The sequence below is a fragment of the Vulpes vulpes genome, chromosome X (genome assembly GCF_048418805.1).
Source record: "Vulpes vulpes isolate BD-2025 chromosome X, VulVul3, whole genome shotgun sequence".
Lineage (NCBI taxonomy): Eukaryota > Metazoa > Chordata > Mammalia > Carnivora > Canidae > Vulpes > Vulpes vulpes.
Window position 1 is genome coordinate 88,565,187 of NC_132796.1, and position 21,282 is coordinate 88,586,468.

The 21,282-nt window shown below is 46.1% G+C and overlaps 1 protein-coding gene across 9 annotated transcripts in view; it reads right to left on the minus strand.

Annotated features, from left to right (window-relative positions):
* Positions 1–1,719, minus strand: part of SEPTIN6 (septin 6) — a 68,438-nt gene extending 66,719 nt beyond the window's left edge. For 2 of the 9 annotated variants that reach the window (XM_072744166.1, XM_072744168.1), the window contains exons 1-2: positions 815–1,674; positions 83–185 (exon numbers count right to left, since the gene is read on the minus strand). In XM_072744166.1, the coding sequence (XP_072600267.1) occupies positions 83–112 (30 nt within the window). In that variant the 5' untranslated portion in view covers positions 113–185; positions 815–1,674. Of the gene's footprint in view, positions 1–82; positions 620–814 lie in introns of those variants that run through there. The other 7 variants (XM_072744167.1, XM_072744172.1, XM_072744173.1 and 4 more) reach the window with 6 other exon arrangements.
* Positions 1,720–21,282: the final 19,563 nt, after the last annotated feature.

Consider the following 21,282-nt stretch of genomic DNA (forward strand, 5'->3'; position numbering starts at 1 on the left):
CCGCGGCGGCGGCCAGGTCTCCTCCGCCCTTCCCGGGCCCCCGGCCCCCGGCGCCGCGCCGGCACCCCAGCCCCGCACTCACCACCTGGCGAGCTATGTCGGTCGCTGCCATCGCTCCTGCGTCCGCCAGGGCTGCCACGGGTGCCGCCGCAACCGGAGGTACAGCACAAGAAACAGCGAAGCTCCTCCGACAAAGAGAAAGTGTTACACTTCGGGCGCGACCAAGTCCGGTGGGGGGAGGTGCGAGGGAGGGGCCCCCGCGCCGCTGCTCCAACCCCAACCTCCCCTCTATCAACCCACTCCCTCGGAAGTGGGGTTCGGGGTGGGGGGCGGATTTCACGCGCCGCTTCCCCCTGCGGCGAGCCCAGTTCCAGTTCTCCCTGCAACCTCAGCTGTAGGCCTGTGCGAAGGGGGGCTGGGGCTCCCCTCGGTGACCACGTCCTCTGCCCCCCCCCGCCACTGGGCTCCGTGGTACGTCCCGACCTCTGCTGAATTGTCACACCCCCCTGCTCTCGCCTTACATCCCAGAGTCCCCAGACCCCTGAGGCTGGAAGAGAGCCCCTGCCCCTGCCCCTCCCCCTCCAGCGCACAGCTCCGCTGCTGAGCTCCGCAATCCTCCTCCCCCTCTTCCCCGCCCCCTGTACCCCCTCTTCCTCTCCATCGAGATCTCAAGGTGCTCCGATGGGAGCGCCAGCGGCCAGAGACCTGAGGCTCCACCACACCTCCTCCCACCCCACCCCCCCAGCCCCGGAGTGCTGCTGGAGCGGGAGTGGTGGGGCGGCTGCGGCACCTGCCGCTCCACAGTGGAGCTTACCAGGGGGCAGCTGGGGGGAGCCGCACTGCGGCCCCGCCACTGAGCGGTGACGTGCGGAGTCCGAGGCCCGCGGCCTCGAGGTCCCCTTCTGCCCCGGGGTCTCCAAGCCTCGGATGCTGTGGGCGGTAATTTCGTGGAGCCGAGCTCACCACTGTTGGGTACTTAATACGGACGGTCCCCGCGCCTCCTCTTCCCACCAAGCCCCAGAAGCGCAGTGTGTGAGCGGGGCCCTGACCACGACCCCCTTCTAGTGCCTAGGTCGCCGGGGCGTCTCAGAGGAGGAGTTTAGGGGTGAAGCCCCCAGCTCTGTCGGGCGGGACGTGGGAGTGACGGGGAGCGGCCTCCGGTGGCTCTGTCCCGCCCGGATTTCCCCTTCACCTTCGCTCAGCCGGGGAGAAGGCGGCCGGCGGTGCGCAGTAAGAGCCTCCGAAGGCAGAGGCTGTGCCAGCCTGGTACCCCTTTCCTCCTGGCCAGCGGCCGCCGCGGATCCTCTCCGGCCCTGACCCCCTACCCCAGTCCCCCGTCCCGGGAGCGGCCCCGTGCCAGCTCCCTGGGACTAGGGAACCCTGGTCGACTGCCTTGCCCCAGGCCCTAGCGGGCGGACGCTGCGCTCCACTCCTCGGTAGGGCTGGTGCCCTGGTCTCGGAGAGGCGCCAGAACCTCCAGTGGAACCCGGGACCGCAGCGGGAGGCAGGCCCGCGGACAGAAGCCCGGACAGCGAGGTGGCCCGGCTGGGGCGGGGCAGCTGGCCCGGCCGCAGCCCCAAAGGCGCGAGCGGCGGAGGGGGAGGCAGGAGGGAGGAAAGGAGAAAAACAGGAACCCGGGAGAGAAAAGGCACCCCGTCGCAGAAGCCCAGGCCTGGGGAGAAAGAGGGAAGGCAGGGAAATGGGGTGGCCACAGGAAGTGCTTCCCTGGCACTAGGTTCCACCTGCCGGGATAGTGCTTCACACTGTCTCAGAGAGCTGCCTATGTGCGATGTGCACCTTGAGAAGAAGGACTCCGGAAAATGCATCCCCAGTGCCTAGTCCGGGGTCTGGCACCCAGGAAGCGCCCAATTAAGCGTTTCCTGAGCAGGAGGACTGGGGATTTGGATGGGAGGGGGCGCGCAGGTACAGAAGAGACACAATGAGGGGGTAGTAGTTGGGACAGTCGCGAGGAGCCAAGTATTGAAGGTGCCGTCATTGCTCTAGAGACCAAGGAGAACGATCAGCGACCAGTACAGGGGAGTTCAGCAGACAGCGCGGGCCCTCGGGGCAGATGGTGACGGCAAGGAAAAGGGGCGACTGTAGTCTCTGAGGCCCGCCAGGGTGCTGGGGCAGGGCCTGGGGGCGGCGCCGAGCCCTGGATTGGGGTGGCAGCGACACGTGGGACCAGCGCTGTATAAGAGGAACCGCGTGGTAAGGCTGGGCCCTGGCCGGATGGGGGCGGGAAGTCAGAGGTGACTGGCCGTTCTGGCTGGGTGTCTGGGAGGGAGACAGGTCTTCTCCGGCAAAGGCTGCAGTGCGGTGGACGATGGAGAAGGGCCCGAGGTCACTAAATGATCTGGACATGAGACTTTGTTGGTGGCAGGACCAGAGGGGCGTATCTGGAAGCCAGAGGTTAGGTTAGAGCTGTAGAGCTGATACCCAGAGCTTCGGTGAGCCGAGCCCAGCAGGGAGGAGGGCCTGGTGCAGCTGGGCTTCCTGGGAATCCTACCTGCTCTCCGGGATCCACTGTCCACCACTGCCCCTCCCATTCCCCCAACACCACCCCCACCCCTGGCCTTAGCACTCTGCGCTGACCAAAGCTCCGTACATTTTTCAGCCCTTCAGAGGAGGTACCTTGGCTCGAAATCCTTAGTTCCCTGGCCATGTGACCCACTCTACCCGCCTGTCCCTGGGGACCCTCAGAACCTCAGAGGCCCCCTCCTCCAAAAATCTGGACTGCCAGACTGGAACCAAGTTTGTAACTCAAGTCTCCAGCAACCCTTTGGTCCCTCTGAGACCTGCTACCTGCGGCTGCAAGCACTTGCTGGGGCCTGGGCATCCTGGTCTCCGTGGGCTGTAGGTCGATCCATATTGATGTGTGAGTAGGTGTGTATTTGCATGTATCAGTGTGTGTGTCAGCTATGTGTCTGCGTGTTTCAGTATCTGTCGATGTGTGTGTTGGCATGTGTTTACTCACACTGGTGTGTGTCTGCCAGTGTGTATGTTTCAGTGTGCATCTGTGTCTGTGTTGATGTGTGTGTCAGTGTGTTTTCAGTGTGTGTTGGTGTGTGTATAAAGGGTGTGTATGCCAGCATTGTGTGTTGGTGTGTGTGTGTCAATATGTGCGTGTCGGTGTTTGTGTCATTGTGTGTCACTGTGTGTCTGTCAGCATGGGTGTGTAGATGTGCAGAGAGGTTTTAGCTCACTGTGTTCTGGGCTTTACATACCTTGCCTCACTCAATATAATGGGCCAATAGCTGAGAGGTGTGGATTACAATGCTTATTTCAACAAAGAGGTTTGGAAACTCCCTGGGTTGGTGTCTCCCAATCTTTGGTCCTGGGTTACCTGTCCAGGCACAGGGCAGGCAGGGAAACCGAGGCAAGAGGGGCCCATGAGTGGTCAGTTCCTTCCTTGAATGTCTGTCCCTATTGATGAGTGGAACAAAAGATCCCCTTCCTGAAGAGGCATCATAAACTCTCAGGCATGCCATGCATACATGCTCATGTTCCATGGGGCCTGGCAGGATCCCTTGGGCCCAGGGCAGTGTCTGGCAGGTGCTCAGTCAGTGTTTGTTGAGTGAATGAATAAACGGAAGCATTCAAACGTGCTGTTTTCAGTGTTTCCACTGTCCTTGAGAAAGCTGGAGCGCAACGGATTTCCCAGGGCCAGCAGGTGACTGTCATTAGCATGCTAATGTTGTTTGTGGAGCCAGACTGGTGGTGGAGGGGAATAGCTTGATGAGAGTGGACCCTAATTGGAGCCAAGCTTTGGAAAGCTCACTCACTGCTGGGCTAGGGGGATTGCTAAGACTGAATGGGGGAACGGGGAGGGGAAAGAGGGCAATGAAATGGAGCTAAGGGCTCAGGAAAGCCTTTGTCCTGAAATGGTGGCTTTAGGAAAGGAGAAGGAGAAAGATAGTAGTAGGCTAAAGCAAAGAAACTAGAGACCCAGCTGAAAAAAATCAGAAGGTTGGAGGAGGAGGACAAGACAAAGCAGAGGGAAAATGTTCTGGAATTAAAGAAATCCAGATAGTGCCAACGGAATCAGAAGCTCAGTTACGGGGCTGAGTCAAGATGAAGTTAGGGTTCCTTTGTGCATTATTACCTGCTGCCCCTGGTTTTACATTAATTTATCCCAGTGGTTCTCAAAATGTGGTCTTTGTCTAGCAGCACCACCTGGGAAGTTAGTAGTAATGCAAATTCCTAGCCCCTACCCAACACCTGCTGAATCAGACCCTGGAAGCCTGGGACCCAGCAACCTGTGTTTGAACTTAATGCCAAAGTGCAAGAACCACTGGCTCATCTGAAATCTAGCCCATGGAGGGATGGGACATAGGACTGGTAAGGCCAGAGAAAGGCTTGAAGCCTGGACTCTAGCAATGATGGCAGATCCTGGTGGATTTCTACATGGACAGCATAAGGTTACAGAGTGCATTAGATTGGGGAAGGGGTGCCAAAAAAGGTGCAGATGGCACCCCTGTAGGGAACTGGAAGATTCTAAAAATAAACTTCACTTCCTTTGCAATTTAACTCATTCATCCCACAAATATGCACCAAGTCACCGCTGCACATCAGCCACTGTGCCAAGTGCCAGGGAACTCAAGAAAAAAATGAGCAACAAGAATCCCTACTGCCACCTGAGGGAGTTCCCAGGCCAGTTGCCACATAGCTCCATGAACAAGCAGTGGCGTGATAAGTGATGTTATCAAGCAGAAGCAAGAGCTTGGGGAGAGAGAGACCCAGAGAGGTGAAGAAAGGCACATGAAAGAAGAGTGACTGGGTGGAGTCTTGAAGAATGAGCGGTAGTTTATCTGGTCATCGAGGGGGCAGGGTGGGAGGGGAGGCAGTAGAAGAATGGTATTTGTAAAATTACGGGGAAAAAGAACATTTAAGGAATTCCAAGTCTTGGCCAGGGCGAGTGGGGGCAGTGTCTATAAATGAGGCTAGAAGAAAAGATGGGGTCAGATCTGGAAGCATCATATCGGTCATGCCAAAGAGTTTAGACTTCATGCTCTGTAGTAGGAGTTCCCAAGTTGGGCTCTCCAAAGACAATGCCTGCTCAGTCTGGAAACATGCCCACCACAAATGGGATGGATGCTCAGAGTGAAAAAAATCAGATAATGGGTAGAAATTTCTCTATTTTAACTTTTTGTAAGCATAATTTTTTTCCTAAATCTTTGACAGATGCTCCTGCTTATCTGCTAGCAAGCAACAAAATGAATGAACAAGAAGCAAATGAATATTAAACAGACGATCCCAGTATTGATCATGCTTAATTCAACAGTTTATTTTTTCATGGACATCTGTGCTTGTGGCTGTGATTTCCTATTGCACACACATAATGTGGATGTATTTTCTGCTAGCAGAAGTATTCTTTTGAAAAGTGTTTTTTTTTATTTCATATGGTGCGATTTAATATATCAATTATTTCAGGGCATTCTGGAAAGAATACCACGACATCTAAATGCTGTGCCACCTGCGCCAGCTAGAGAAACTGTCCCTTAGATGGTGAGGAGCCACCGAATGGTTTTGACCAAGGGAGTGATATGAACATACTTGCAATTCTGGAAGGTCAGTCTGGCTCCAGCTTGGGGAAAACATTGGAGCAGGGAGTGATTAATGCAGTTGGAACTTGGGAATCAGAACACTGTTGCAGCAAGAAATGATGGTGACAGTGACATGAGAGTGGAGTGGCAGGGAGGAAACAGAGTCAGCATTAAAAGGGGCCACCCTTGGACCTGCTGAATCAGACTCTGCATGGGAAAAGTACTAGTTTGTAACAAGCTTCTCAGGTGGTCCTGAGGTACATCACAGCTGGAGAACCACTGCATGAATGGTTATTGAGCAGTGGCATGACACAGTGAGATCTGTGTCCACACAGGTCACTTGAGTCACTACATGAAGAACAGACTGAATGAGGGCAAGAGGAGAGACCTGGGGATGCCTGGGTGGCTCAGCGGTTGAGCATCTGCCTTCAGCTCAGGTCGTGGTCCTGGGGTCCTGGGATCAGGTCCCATGTCAGGCTCCCTGCAAGGAGCCTGCTTCTCCCTCTGCCTGTGTCTCTGCCTCTCTCTCTCTGTCCCTCATGAATAAATAAATAAATAAATAAATAAATAAATAAATAAATAAATAAATCTTTAAAAAAAGATAAGAGACCTGAAGGCCAGTTAGGAGGCTACTCCAATAGTTCCAGGCTGGCTTCATACATTGGACAAGAGCCAGAACTCAAGAGAAGGCTGGGCTGACGGCCCACATCATAATATATTAGTTATCCTTATATCCCAATCTGTATACACAGATTTGGACAAATTATATGGTTTTGTATGTCCTCAAACAGTTACTCCTCAGTGATCTTCCTAGAGTCACAGAGTTAAGCCAAGATGCATAATCCTGTAAAATGCATTGCACACCTACTATATCTAGGACACTCACTGTACTCGGCACTGTGGGAGGTCTAAAGAAATATAAGGTATGATTTCTGTTCTCGGGAACTGTCTTAACTGAGGAGATTAGCTATGTATGCACTTAAAGTCAAGTAGTAAGTACCAGATGTGCCATAAGGCAGTGTCCAACACGCACCATAGACAATAAATACCAATACTTTATTTCTTAACCTGGTGGTGGTCACATGACTATTTGCTTTATAAATAATGATTTTTGCTGACTATGCTTTAGGAACTCTTCTAGAGTGTGTTACGTTTCATAAGGTAAAAAAAATGGTTTAAAAAGACAAGGGGCCCCTGGCTGGCTCAGTTGGTGGAGTGTGGGAGACTCTTGGTCTCGGGGTTGTGAGTTCGAGTCCCACATTAAGTATAGAGATTACTTTAAAACAAAATCTTTTTTAAAAAATATTTTATTTATTTATTCATGAGAGACACAGAGAAAGAGGCAGAGACATAGGCAGAGGGGGAAGCAGGCTCCCTGTGCAGAGCCCGATGCAGGATTCATTCCCAGGACCCTGGGATCACGCCCTGAGAGAAGGCAGAAGCTCAACCACTGAGCCATTCAGGCACTCCTAAAACAAAAATCTTTTTAAAAATTTTTAAACAATAAGTTTGGGGTACCTGGGTGGCTCAGTTGGTTGGGTTTCTGCCTTTGGCTTGGGTCATGGTCTCAGGGTCTTGAGATCCAGCCCCATGTTGGGGTCCCCACTGAGTGAGGAGTCCGCTTCTCTCTCTCCCTCTGCTCCTCCTCCCAGCTTATGCTCACTCGCTTGCTCTTCTCTCAAATAAATAAATTTAAAAAGGAAAAAAAGACAAGAAGTTCTGTGATTTGAATGATATTAATCAACAGACCCTAGTCATGCTACAGAATCTAGAGAAACAAGGGCTCTACCCTGTGCCCTTACAGTCTACAGATGAACCACAAGCACTGTGAAAGTTTTGAAATATGAGACAAAGGGGTGCCTGGCTGCCTCAGTTGGTAGAGCATGACCTTGGAGCTCCATGTTGGGGATAGAGTTTGAAAAAAAAAAAAAAAAAAGACAGGGATCCCTGGGTGGCGCAGCGGTTTAGCGCCTGCCTTTGGCCCAGGGCGCGATCCTGAAGACCCTGGATCGAATCCCACGTCGGGCTCCCGGTGCATGGAGCCTGCTTCTCCCTTTGCCTGTGTCTCTGCCTCTCTCTCTCTCTCTCTCTCTCTCTCTCTCTCTCTCTCTCTGTGACCATCATAAATAAATAAAAATTAAAAAAAAAAAAGAAAGAAAAAAAAAGACAGAGCTGGAAAAAAGATGGCAATGACATGTTGGTTCACCCTGGCTTCACCATCACCATCATGATTGTCTTAAAAAAAGGGGGGCATCTGGGTGGCTCAGTCAGTTAAGCGTCCAATTCTTGATTTCAGCTGAGGTCATGATCTTGCAATTCTGGGATCAAGCCCTGCATGGGGCTCTCTCTCAAATAAATAAATAAATCTTAAAAAAACAAAAAACAAAAAACGACAAGGCCTTCATTTGTCTCAATCTCTCAACACTTTGCACTTAGGTACTGATTTATCTTTGTATCCACATATATGTTCACATGCATGTGTGTACGTGTGCACACACATGAACACAACACATAGCATCTTATTCCAAAACAGATTTTATGGGTCAATAAACTAGGAATAGAACATCAAGATTAAAAGAGATAATTCAAATACATTATTTATAGTGGGCTGATATGATTACTGTGATTAAGCTTTAAATATGATTCTTAGCTTCCTAGAAGCCTTAATGAAAGGAGAAATGGAGGCGTCTGGGTAGCTCAGTCGGTTAAGCATCTGCCTTCTGCTCAGGTCATGATCTCAGGGTCCTGGGATCGAGCCCCACCTTGGGCTCCCTGCTCAGCAGGGAGTCTGCTTCTCCCTCTGCCTCTGCATTTCTCCCCTGCTCATGCTCTCTCTTGCTCTCTCTCACACTCTCAAATAAATAAAATCTTTAAAATCTCAAATAAATAAATTAAAGGAGAAATACTAGCTAGCCTGGCTTTATGAATTTCCTATACACAAAAATCACTAAGTGGTTTATTAATCCCACAAATATTAATTATGTACCTATTGTGTGCCAAGTCTTAGACTAGATCCTGGAGGTCAATGATGAGCAAAAAGCAGACTTAATCCTTGGAGTTTATGGTCTAGTGGAGAAAACAGATAATAATCAAATAACCATACACATAAACACAAAAATAAAACTGTAATAATAACAATTAAGGAGCTATTTATTGCTGGGCATCCAACTCTTGGTTTTGGCTTAGGTCATGATCTCAGAATCCTGAGATCCAGCCTCACTTTGGGCTTCCTGCTTGTCAGGGAGTCTGCTTCCCCTCTTTCTCTCCCTCTGCCCATCCCCTACTCATTTTCTCTCTCTCTCTCTCTCTCTCTCTCTCTCTCAAATAAATAAATAAATCTTTAAAAAAATAAAATAAAGTCACACGAATGGATGACCTTACCTAAAGAGAGAACAGAGAAGAGAAGAGGACTCAAGACTACTCTCGAAAACACCAACATTTATACATGGGGAATGGAAAGAAGAATCTGAGAAGGGAACTGAAAATGAGGAACTTTAAAAGGTTGAAGGAAAACCAGGATTATGTATCACACTGAAGCCCAAGGACAAGAAGATTTCAAGAAAGTAATGGTTAACAGAATTGAATACCTCCAAGAGGTTAGAAAGATAAGGGAAAACTCTCCATAGAATTTAGGGTTCACAGAGGTCATTGAGCGGAGCAAGAGCTGTTTCAGGGGTGTGATGGTGGTAAAAAGATGGCTTAAGTGTATTGAAGAATAATTAGGAAATGAGTAAATGGATTCAGCAAGTCTAGTCAATTCTTTGAAGAAGTTTGACTGTGAAGGAAGACAGAGATGGTATGGCAGCTGGAGAAGGATGAAGTACGGATTCAGGTTGCTTTAAAGATGGCAGAGAAGACTTGAGAGTGTTTAAACATAGTTGGAAAGGAAGCAGATGAGAGAGAATGACTGAATATGCACAGTAGTTTGCTGGTAAATGTTTAACAACCTGTTCTCCAAGGAAGAAAACCAAACTCTGATATGTAGCACTTGCTGATTTCCATGGTGGAAATACTCTCACCATGACTGATTTCAAGCTATCAGTATGAGGTCCCCAGCCCTCAATTAGGCTCCAGCATTCCACTAACATGACAAAGAGGACTGAAATGTTCAGTTGTCACCCAACTGTATTTTTTCTTTTATGAATTTTCTGTTCATGTCCTTTGCCATTTTTATATTGAAACACATATTTTCCTGTTAATTCGTATGAGCTCTTTATATAGCATAGATATTAATCCTTTGTCATTCATTTTATGATGGAGTTTTGTGTAAAGAGATTTAAAATATTTATATAGTCAAAGTCTATCAATATTCCTCTTTATTATTTTTCTCTTGGTGTCCTAGAGTTTTTTGTAGGTTGGTAAATTGGCATTCTGCTTTAATTAATGTGAGTTTGGCTATCATGAGTTAGTTTTCCTGGGTTGAAGTGTTTTATTTTTTGTTTGTTTTCAAAGTTTTTATTATTATTTTTTAGTCATAGAAATATATACATAAAATTTACCATTCTAACCAATTTTTAAGTGTACAGTTTACTAGCATTTTAAGTCATTCACGTTGTTATGCAACCATCACCACCATCCATCTCCAGAACTTTTCTCATTTCCAAAATGGCAACTCTATACCTCTTAAATAATAACTCCCCATCACTTTTGCCCCCAGCCTTTGGTAACTACCATTGCTCTTTCTATCCCTAAGAATGTGACAACTCTAGGTAAACATAACATCTTTAAGATTCATCCATGTTGTAGCATGTGTCAGAATTTCCTTCCTTGTTCAGACTGAATAATATTCCATTGCATATATATAGCACATTTTGTTTATCCAGACACTGAAGCATTTTAAGTTGCAAAGGTGAAGAACAGACTGTGGATCTTAGTAAATTCACCAAGGTACTACCATCCTGTGAGTTCTCTTGGTGGCTGGGTAATTCCTCTGACCTCATCTTCTCTGCTAATTATTTCAAATATTTTAGTAGGTCAGAAAGCACTTGCCAAGAGCCTGCCTTCTTCTTTTTATTTATTTTTATTTTTTAAGATTTTATTTATTTATTCATAGAGATGCAGGGAGAGAAAGAGAGGCAGAGACACAGGCAGAGGGAGAAGCAGGCTCCATGCAGAGAGCCTGACGTGGGACTCGATCCAGGGTCTCCAAGATCACGCCCTGGGCTGCAGGCGGCGCTAAACCGCTGCGCCACCGGGGCTGCCCCTGACTTCTTCTTTGTAAAATTGTACTCCAATAATCTGAATCGCATTTCAATCACCAGGCCCGATATTCTTCTCTACCACGGCAAATAGACATGGGGACTTTTAGTAGGCTGGTGACATGATTCTATCATCACCTGTCAAGAGGTATTTCAAAAGATAGGCATGGTACTTTGCCCCTATTAGAAGTGATTGAGATGGAATTGTAGGGGCTACTGGGTGGCTCAGTTGGTTAGGCATCTGCCTTCAGCTCAGGTCATGATCCCGGGGTCTTGGAATCGAGCCCCTCGTCAGGGCTCGCTACTCAGCAGGAGGCCAGCTTCTCCCTCTCTCTCTGCCTGCTTGTGCTGTCTCTCTGTGTCGAATACATAAAATCTTTAAAAAAAAATATGAGGGACACCTGGGTGGCTCAGCGGTTGAGCATCTGCCTTTGGCTCAGGGCATGATCCCAGGGACCTGGGATCGAGTCCCGCATTGGGCTCCCTGCGTGGAGCCTGCTTCTCCCTCTGCCTATGTCTCTGCCTCTCTCTGTGTCTCTCATGAATAAATAAATATATGTTTTTAAAAAAAGATAAAATTGTAACCATTGACTTCAGCACATATTTTCTGTACTCAATTGGTCAATATTAAATAACTTTATAAAGTAGGTTCAGTCACCTGGGGCATATTGATTTGCAGGTAATTCAGCAGAGCCAACTCATGGGGAAGTCATGTTACTTAAAATCAGACTCTTCAGGACACCTGGGTGGCTCAGTAGGTTAAGCATCTGCCTTGGGCTCAGGTCATGATCCCAGGGTCCTGGGATAGAGTTCAGCATCGGGCTTCTCCCTCTGCTTGCTGCTTCCCCTGCTTGTGCTCTCTCTCTTTCTCTGAAAAATCCATCTCTGACAAATAAATAAAAATAAAATCTTTAAAGTAAAAAAAGAAATCAGACATTTCATAGTGTCAATCTCCAGCTAAGGGTTCAAATCAAGGACACAGCCAGGGTTTCAAGGAGTGAGTAAGCCAGTAGAATGAATTCACTTATCTGTTTATTTGGTACAGGTTTATGGGGCCCTGCTGGCACTGTGTATAACACCAGGGATGCAGCAGGGAACAAGTGCTATTATGGAATTTACGTTCTAGGTGGGTGTGGAGAAAGAAAAAGACATACAAAAAAAAAGAAAAGAAAAAAGACATACAGGCTATTTTAATACAAAATGATAAAGAGAACAATCCAATGTTCTGGAATACCTAGTGGGAAGTATATAATTCAGACTTAGATAATTCATTCAGAGGTAGTGATAATTAAGTTGAGGTCTCAATGGCAGTAGAAGTTGGTTGAGTGAAGGAGACAAAAGAAGTTATCATCTTCTCAGGATGAGGTCTAAGAATCAAACACTAGTAACCAGAAATGGGTTGAGAAATGCCAAGCAGTCAACAAAGGCTCAGGAGTGGACTCCAATAATATGAGTCACCTTGAGCTGGAATAAAAAACTGAAGGTGAGCAGGATGCCTGGGTGGCTCAGTGGTTGCGCGTCTGCCTTTGGCTCAGGTCGTGATCCTGGAGTCCTGGGATCAAGTCCCACATGGGGCTCCCCACAGAGAGCCTGCTACTCCCTCTGCCTATGTCTCAGCCTCTCTCTGTGTGTCCCTCATGAATAAATAAATAAAAATATTTATTAAAAAAACCCTGAAGGTGAGCATGAATGTGTATCTGGGAGGTGGGGGCATAGGTTCTAGAACCTTTGGTTCTCCCTGCAGAGACATAGGATATGGGAACTTTGAAGAGACCTCTGAAGTAAGTAAGGCTGAAATAATTATGCCTCACGTGCAGGTGGGATCTGGTCAGAAGACAAACACCCTTTACTGAAGCTCACTTTCATATGGTGTGCCCCCACCCCCACTCCTCAAAGGGGTCTACGTGTTATCTCCAGAGCTAGAATAGTACTGAGGTTATTGATTAATTACATGCTTCATATTGTGAACCTCAGGGACTCGGTGAAGCACTTTTTGACATGCTGACAAATAGCCAAAGTTGCTTCCTGAGGAAGATCTGGGCTCCATTATACGTAGCTTCATGGCCCACTTCCAGAGGTCCTCTGACCTTCCATCTAAGTGAGAGCAGAGATTCAGCTTCTCAGCTTCCATAAAAGAATGTCTACCAACCACCTCCTCTATTGGTTTCCAAAATAAATGGATTAGCCCTCGATAAACAAGAGATAAAATACTAGCTGTCTAAGCCCCTTATCAGATATTACAGGTTTAAATGACTTCCCATGTAGTTCTGATCACAAATCCAGACAAGAGCACTGAAATTTCAGTAAAGTTTGTTTAAGGAGGGGCATCCACATTTTTTCCATCATAGGTCACATAATAAAAGATGCAGATATTTACAAGCCACACAAATTGATTGTAATAGTGAAATATGGCTAATTGGCCATTCAATACTAGGGACTGCAGGGACAGTAATACAAAAGCATCTGGAGGGACGCCTGGGTGGCTCAGTGGTTGAGCGTCTGCCTTCGGCTCAGGGCGTGAGACCACGCTCCCGGGATCGAGTCCCGCATCGGGCTCCCTGCATGGAGCCTGCTTCTCCCTCTGCCTGTGTCTCTGCCTCTCTGTGTCTCTCATGAAGAGATAAATAAAATCTTTTTTAAAAAGCATCTAGAAAAAGTTAAGTCAACTGTATTATTCAAAAGTGCACATTTATAGGCCTATTATTGGCCATTGATCAATTTCCATTGGTTTGATAGGAATAGAACACTGATATTTACCAAAACAAAGTGGAAAAGTAGAAGCTATTCAATCTGGGCGTGTCTCATGCTGACTCCAGAGACAGACCATGCTGGGCTTCAGTTGTAGCAGTTTTAAGAAAGAAAACACAGGGCACCTGGGTGGGTCGGTCAGTCAGTGAAGCATCTGCCTTCAGCTCAGGTCATGATCCCAGGGTCCAGAGATTCACTCTCTCTCTCTCCCTCTCTCTCTCTCTTTCTCTCTCTCTCTGTCAAATATAGATATAAAATCTTAGAGAGAGAGAAAGAGAGAACACAATTTCAGCTGCATCAGGAAGACCCTAACCTTGTCTAGAGATTGGCTATCCAACTGGAGAAGGTGGGATAATGTTTACCTGCAAAATTCTTGGCAGATTCCAGTTGACTGAGCTGAATGCTGACACACATTAGTAGTGGGTCTAATAATTTAGCAATAGGCAGGGTATACATAAATAAATGACAACCTAATATCTGTATTCTCGAGGCAATCATAAAAATGTCTTTTAAATTATATTTTGTTTATGAAAATTAAAGACTGCCTGTATTCATCAAAACATAAAAGGCAGATGAGCTGTGTGGTATGTGAATTATCGCTCACTAAAACTGTTAATACTAGAGAAAACAAAAGCTAGCAACCTCTTCTGGCCATCCCACCCCTGTGCCATCAATTCAGCTGGGACCTCTGCATCCTGTCAAGGCTGCTGCACAAAACACAGGACAATCAAGTGTGCTCAGTGCCTGCCAAGCATGGTCGAGGCCTGGAAGTTGGCTCTGATCCCTGCTGTCATTGCTCTGGCCTTTTTGGCACACAGATTGCTGGCTCTGTGTGTCCAGCCTAAGGTAAGAGACTCCCTCCTCCAGTCCTGGGTTCTCAGGATCCTGCAGTCAAACTCTCCTCTGCACCCATCCCCCTGCCTCCCGGGAAGAAGATCCTCACACAAACTGACTTATTTTCCACCAAATGGAGTGCAGCATACTTCAAAATCCATGAATGCATTGAACTCAAGATAGCTTGATAATGGAAAATGAGCGGCTTCCTGTCACCATCTGCCCAATCCGCATGTCCAGCTGGAGTCTACATTTCCTTGAACAAATCAACGGAGCTCTTGTTTGTCCCCTGCAGTTTCAAGTCCAATGTGTTTAGATGTCTTGTCACATCTATGCGAAAATATAATCTTGCGCATCACTAGAGGGCTAACAAATTGGATTTGGGAACTCTTATTCCAAAAGCCCTTGATTGGAGATGGCAGCTCAGTAAATCTCCATACTTGAGATCAATCTCTTCTAAATGATTCATAAACTGCTCCTGATTAAAGGCATGAGCACAGATAAAATTAATCTTTATTGCTGTCTCCAGCACATCGTGTGGTGAACTGGACTTGCAAAATTCATGGCATGAGGCACAAGACAATGACAGCTGGGCCCACCAAATTTCTCTTGGCTTGAATCAATTGTTTAAATGTAGGTTTAGATTGCAGCATGTGTCTTACTAGCCATGTGATTCTAGGAAAAATGCTTAACCTCTTCTTTCCCTGCAGAATTCAGATCACAATAGTAACAATACCTATTTTATGGGACTCTTATGAAGATTAAATTTATTTATTTATTTATTTATTTATTTAGAGCATGGGAAAGGAAGAAGGGGTAGAGGAAGACGGAGAGGGAGAGAATCTCAAGAAGATTCCCACTGAGCATGGAGCCCGACACAGGGTTTCATCTCATGACCCTGAGATCATGACCTGAGCCGAAATCAAGAGTTGGGTGCTTATCCAACTGAGCCACCCCGGCGCCCCTAAATATATTTAAATTTTGCAAAATGCTTAGAACAATCCTGGTATATAGTAATATCATATATCAATTATGCCTCAATAAAAAAATAAAAGGCAAAAAAATAGGTAGGTGATCTGAATATACATTTCTCCAAAGAAGATAGACAGATGGCCAATAAGTTTGTGAAAAGATGCTCAACATCACTAGCCTTCAGAGAAATGTAAATCGAAGCCATGAGAAACCCCCACTTCACATGTACTAGGACAGCTACAATAAAAATGACATACAAAGCAAGTGTTGGCAAGAAATTGGAACCCTCCTTCACACCTGGTTGTACAGTATAAGGATGCAGCTGCTTTGGAAAGCAGGCTGGCAGTTCCTAAAATGTTAAGCATAGTTATCATATGATCCAGAGAATGATCCAAAAGAAATGAAAACATTTGTCTACCCAAAAACTTGTATGCGAAAGCACAAAGTAGGCTTCATCCTAATGACCAAAAAGTGTAAACAATCCAAATGTCCATCAATGGACTGATGGAGAAATAACATGTGGTATGTCTATACGATGGAACATTATTCTTCCTTGAAAAGGAATGAAGTTCTGATGCATGTTGCAACAGGATTAACCTTGCAAACTCGATGCCAAGTGAAAGAAGCTAGTCCCCAAAGACCATATGTTATACAATTCTAATTTTACTAAGTATCCAGAGTAGGGAAATCTATAGAGACAGAGAGGAGATTTGTATTTGCCTAGAGCTTGAAAGGTTGGAAGGGGATGGGGAGCGACTGCCGATGGCTATGGGGTTTCTTTTGGAGGTGAAGAAAATGTTCTAAAATTAGATGGTGACAATGGTTGCACGTATCCATGAAGTGCTAAAAGTCACTAAATTGTACCTTTTGAAAAGGAAAATCGTATGATATGTGAATTATATCCCAATAAAGGCATTACTAAGAAAAATCTTGTGGTGACAGGTGCAGAAAAGAAACGGGAGGGATCCCTGGGTGGCGCAGCAGTTTGGCGCCTGCCTTTGGCCCAGGGCGCGATCCTGGAGACCCGGGATCGAATCCCACGTCGGGCTCCCGGTGCATGGAGCCTGCTTCTCCCTCTGCCTGTGTCTCTGCCTCTCTCTCTCTCTCTCTCTCTCTCTCTCTCTCTCTCTCTCTCTCTGTGTGACTATCATAAATAAATAAAAAATTAAAAAAAAAAAAAGAAACGGGAGGTAGTGAGACTGGGGACCACAGAAGTGACTGTGCAGGAGACGATGAGGTCTGAGCTGGAACAGGGTTTGTGGAAGAGATTCAAGAGAGAGATTCCAGATGGATATAAGCCAGGACTCGGGGATGATTGAGCGTTGGCTTAATTCTTGGTTCCATAGTATCTGTTCTGATGCTACCAGAGTTTATACCTATGCATTACTCTTTTTTTTTCTTTTAAGATTTTATTAATTTATTCATGAGAGACAGAGAGAGAGAGAGAGAGAGAAGCAGAGACACAGGCAGAGGGAGAAGCAGGCTCCATGCCAGGAGCCCGACGTGGGACTTGATATTGGGACCCCAGGATTGCACCCCGGGGCCGATGGCAGTGCTAAACTGCTGAGCCACCCAGGGATCCCCTGCATTACTTTTTGTATACAAAACTGCCACACTGCTCCAAGCCACCACCATTATTATTCATCTCAACTACTGCCCTCTCAGATGGCCTACCTGCATCTACTCCTGTTCCCTGCCAATCTTGACTCTGCACTGGAGTCACAGTGATCTTTCCACGCTGCAGATCTGATCATGTCAACCTCCTGCTTTAAATTCATCAATGATTTCCCTTTGCACTTCAGATAAAGACCAAAATCCTTAACCCACTTGACCAGCCTGAATGTCCTAGCTCCTGCCTACCTCTCTGAACCTGTCCTTCATTCTTTGTGCTCCAAGTCCACTGACTGCTTTTCAGTGCCTCACCATGCTCTCTCCCACCACATGATCTTTGCATATATTGTTTTCACAGTGGAATACTTCCTTACTTCACTTGATGACTCCAATTCTCCCTTCAGTTACCAACCTAACCGTCACTTCCTCTGGGAAGCCTTCCCTGATGGCCCAAGTCCCCTGTTTTGTGTTTGCCAAGCTCTTTGTACCTCTCCTTCATGACTCTTATCACAGGTGTGTTTATTTCTGGCATCCTTTGATTAATGTCTGTGTCTTTCATTCAACTGTAAGCTCCATTAAGATCAGTATCTGTGGCCATTTTTGTTCACCATCATATCTCGAGTACCTAATACAGTGTTCAGCACATAGTTGGTCCTGATTTTTATCTGTTAAATAAATAAACTCCAGGAACAATTTTAAATGCTAATGAAAGCCAACAGTGATCTACCCTGTTGTGCCTATAGATTGGCAAAGTTTAAAAAGATTAAAAATACTCAGTGTAGGCAAGGATCGAAGAAAATGAGTACCCTCATACTCTGGGTGCTGGGTGTGTAGATTGCCATGTCCTTTGTGGAGGGCAATTGGACCTCCAAAGGTTCACACTGTTGGACTCCAAAATTATACTCCTGAAAATGTATTCCAAGAAAATGATCACTCATGTGCACAATGGTGTATACACAGGAGGATATTTACTGAAGCCCTGTGTGTAACAGGAAAAGGTTGAAAATGACCTAAATGTTCAATAGTAGGATATTAGTTCAATAAATCATGGTACATTCATACAATGGAATACTGTGCGGCCATTTAAAAAATCATGTAAATTGTATTTATTGACATCACAAGATGTTCATGATAGAATCTGTAGTAAAAATAAGCTGTTACTAGTAAGTGTGATAGAGGGATCTGAGGTTTTCTATTTTAATAGTATGTAATGCAGATCTCTAAATTCAGAGGAAAACAACTGCAAGGATAAATGTGAAGCTATTTACTATGAATTGCTTCTGGAGTCTTTCACATTTTACCCTATATTGTTCTATATTGTGCTAAAAACTTTATGAAAATGGACTCACTATCTTTTGCATAATTGAAGAAGTTTCAAACAAAAAAGGAAAAAGAAAGAATACCAAAGGTAAATATCCATATATGATCATATGGATATCTATTGTAGATAAATGTACATATTCTGTGATCCCAACTAATCACAGAAGTACTAACACAAAATCACAAAAGTACTAACTGTGGTTGTCCTGGGTTATGGGGTTTACAGGTGAACTTTATGCTCTCCTCTTGCTTGTCTGTATTTTCCATAAATAGCATCTATTACTTCTGTAATAAGAGAACATTATGAGATATATTTTGCTTTGAAAAAACATTACAATGAGAAATAGAGGCCAAGAGAGAAGGACTATTTATGTGGGCTAGCCAGCCCATTATGCTCCCCCGGGGCGGATCTATGAGAGGGGCCACATTTGAATGAGAAGGTTGCTAAGTGACCATAGAACCAGAGCAAAGGGCTTAGCTGGACGGCTCTAATGTCCAAAGACAGCAAGCAATGGTAGCGTGCTACGTTCACCTCCACTGCAGGCATCAACTGTCTGCCCCGAATAAACTGCCTTTAAAACAGCCTCACATACCTAGTGCCCCAAGAATAATCCACCCCAAGATTGATCCAAGATTGTTGGATCCCATTGCACTGGACATATGTATGTATATATATGACTTAGCCTCACCTGACTGTGTCTTAAGGGCTGACAGTAAACTCTCAGCTGCATGACTCAGCTTTGCATCCATTTGAGGTCTGGCGTCTGACCCTCTGTTTTGACATTTGCCTTTGGTCTTCTTGAGGCTTCACCTGCAGCCTCTCCCCAACGGCTTTCACCCTGGACTTGCTCCTTTGCTTTTCCCCCACTAAGCTTCTCTAGCTCTACAACCCGGTAGGGGCTCTGCCTCCACCTGCTCCACTCGTGGGGCAGGGCAGGACGTGGGGATTCAGACACACATCTGACAGGTGACCCAGACATTTCAAGAAGCTGGGTGAGGCCCTCAGAAGTGACGGCACTGGGTGGGCCTTGCCAACTCTTTTTCTAGTTTCGGTTTCCCTGGGTCTCGTGCGGACTGCTCCCCTTCTGACCAACACATCCGCTCTTTAGCTTGTAACTCTTCTGTTAAGTTACCGTCTGTTTCTTACCTCCCTGCTTTGGGCCTGGTAAATATTTTGCCCTTAAAATATTTTTTGAAGATTTTATTTATTTATTTGACACAGAACAAGTGCAAGCAGGGGGAGGGGCAGAGGGACAGGGAGAGGTGGACTACCCATTGAGCAGGGAGCCTGATGCGGGGCTCGATCCCAGGACCCCGGGATCATGACCTGAGCTGAAGGCAGATGCTTAACCAGGTGCCCCTAAAATATTATTTTTAATGTCTCATTTTCTCCATCATACACCAATTTTATTACTTCGAGGGAGGAATTGCCCTGCAATTCTCCTACACAGATTTAAAGCTGTTAATCAACAGAAACCAAATCATACTTTCAATTTCTTATATACCCTTTGTGTCTAACACAAGGCCATTCATTCAGCAGGTGCTCAGTAATAATGGAGTGAAAGAATGAATACAATGAAAGCAGATGCGAAACATATGGACAACAGTTTGGGGATATGGAATAAATCAGCCTTTTAGAGTGTGAGTCTTTAAATATAAATTTATTATTAATTGCACAGATAATACATGAATCGAATGTTATAAAAAAAGAAGACGAGGGATGCCTGGATGGCTCAGTGGTAGAGCACCTGCCTTTGGCCCAGGGCGTGATCCTGGAGACCCAGGATCGAGTCCCACATGGGGCTCCCTGCATGGAGCCTGCTTCTCCCTCTGCCTGTGACTCTATCTCTCTCTGTGTGTGTTTCTCATGTATAAATAAATAAAATATTTTAAAAAAAGAAGAAGAAGAAGAAGAAGAGAAACAAAAGAATGAAGTCAAAGTTCCCAGGGCACCTGGCTGGCTGGGTCCGAGGAACATGGGACTCTTGATCTCGGGGTTGTGAGTTTGAGCCCCACATTAGGGGTAGAGATGACTTAAACTAAAAAAAAAAAAACTTTTTTAAAGTAAAGTTCCCTTTCAACTATCCCCAAACCTAATGTCTTCCCTAGAGGTAACCACCATTTGACACACATCTTCTAAAACACTTTATATGTACATCTCTATGTGCGCTGACATGGAGTGAACTCAAAGATACAGTGTAAAATGAAAAAATATTGCAAAGCAATATTTACAATTTGGCACCACATATGCTTTTTTAAAAAACTCTCATTAACTATTACTTTGGTTCTGGACACAATTCCAATGCGTCGTGGGGGTGGGTGGGGAAGGGGCTCCCCTCATACCCACAAATAATTTTCAGCTGCCAGCAGCGTGACTGAAGATTCAACTCAATACTGACACTATTAGGGCACCCAGGTGGCTCAGTCAGTTAAGCTCAGGTCATGATCCCGGGGTCCTGGGATGGAGCCCCGCATCAGGCTCCCTGCTCAGTGGGGAGTCTGCCTCTCTCTCTCTCTCTCTCTCTCTCAAATAAATAAATATATTTTTTAAAAATACTGACACTATCTGATAGTGTGAGATCTCACAGGTCAAGGGTTGACTCTTGCAAGACTGTCCCCTCTGCCACCACTTCAGATACCAATGGCAAGTAGGGGTTGTTAGGGCTATACATCAGAGGGTCCCAGAGCCCCCTCCTCGGGTCCAATTACTTTGCTTGAGTGGCTCATAGAACCCAGGGAACCACGTTTACCAGTTTATTGAAGTGTATGATAAGGACGCAGATGAACAGTCAGATGGAAGAGGCGCCTGGGGCAAGATGTGTGGAAAGTGGCCCAGAGCTTCCACGCCCTCTCCAGGAATGCCACTGTCCCCAATTTCCACATGTTCGCCAACCTGGAAGCCCTCTGAACCTCATACTTGGGGGACTTTATGGAGGCCCCCCTTACGCAATTACAATCAATCATCAATATCATTTTCAGGCCTTCTCCCTTCTCAAGGAAATAAGGAGCAGGGCGGAACATTCCAAGCTTCTAATCAAGGCTTGGTCTTTCTG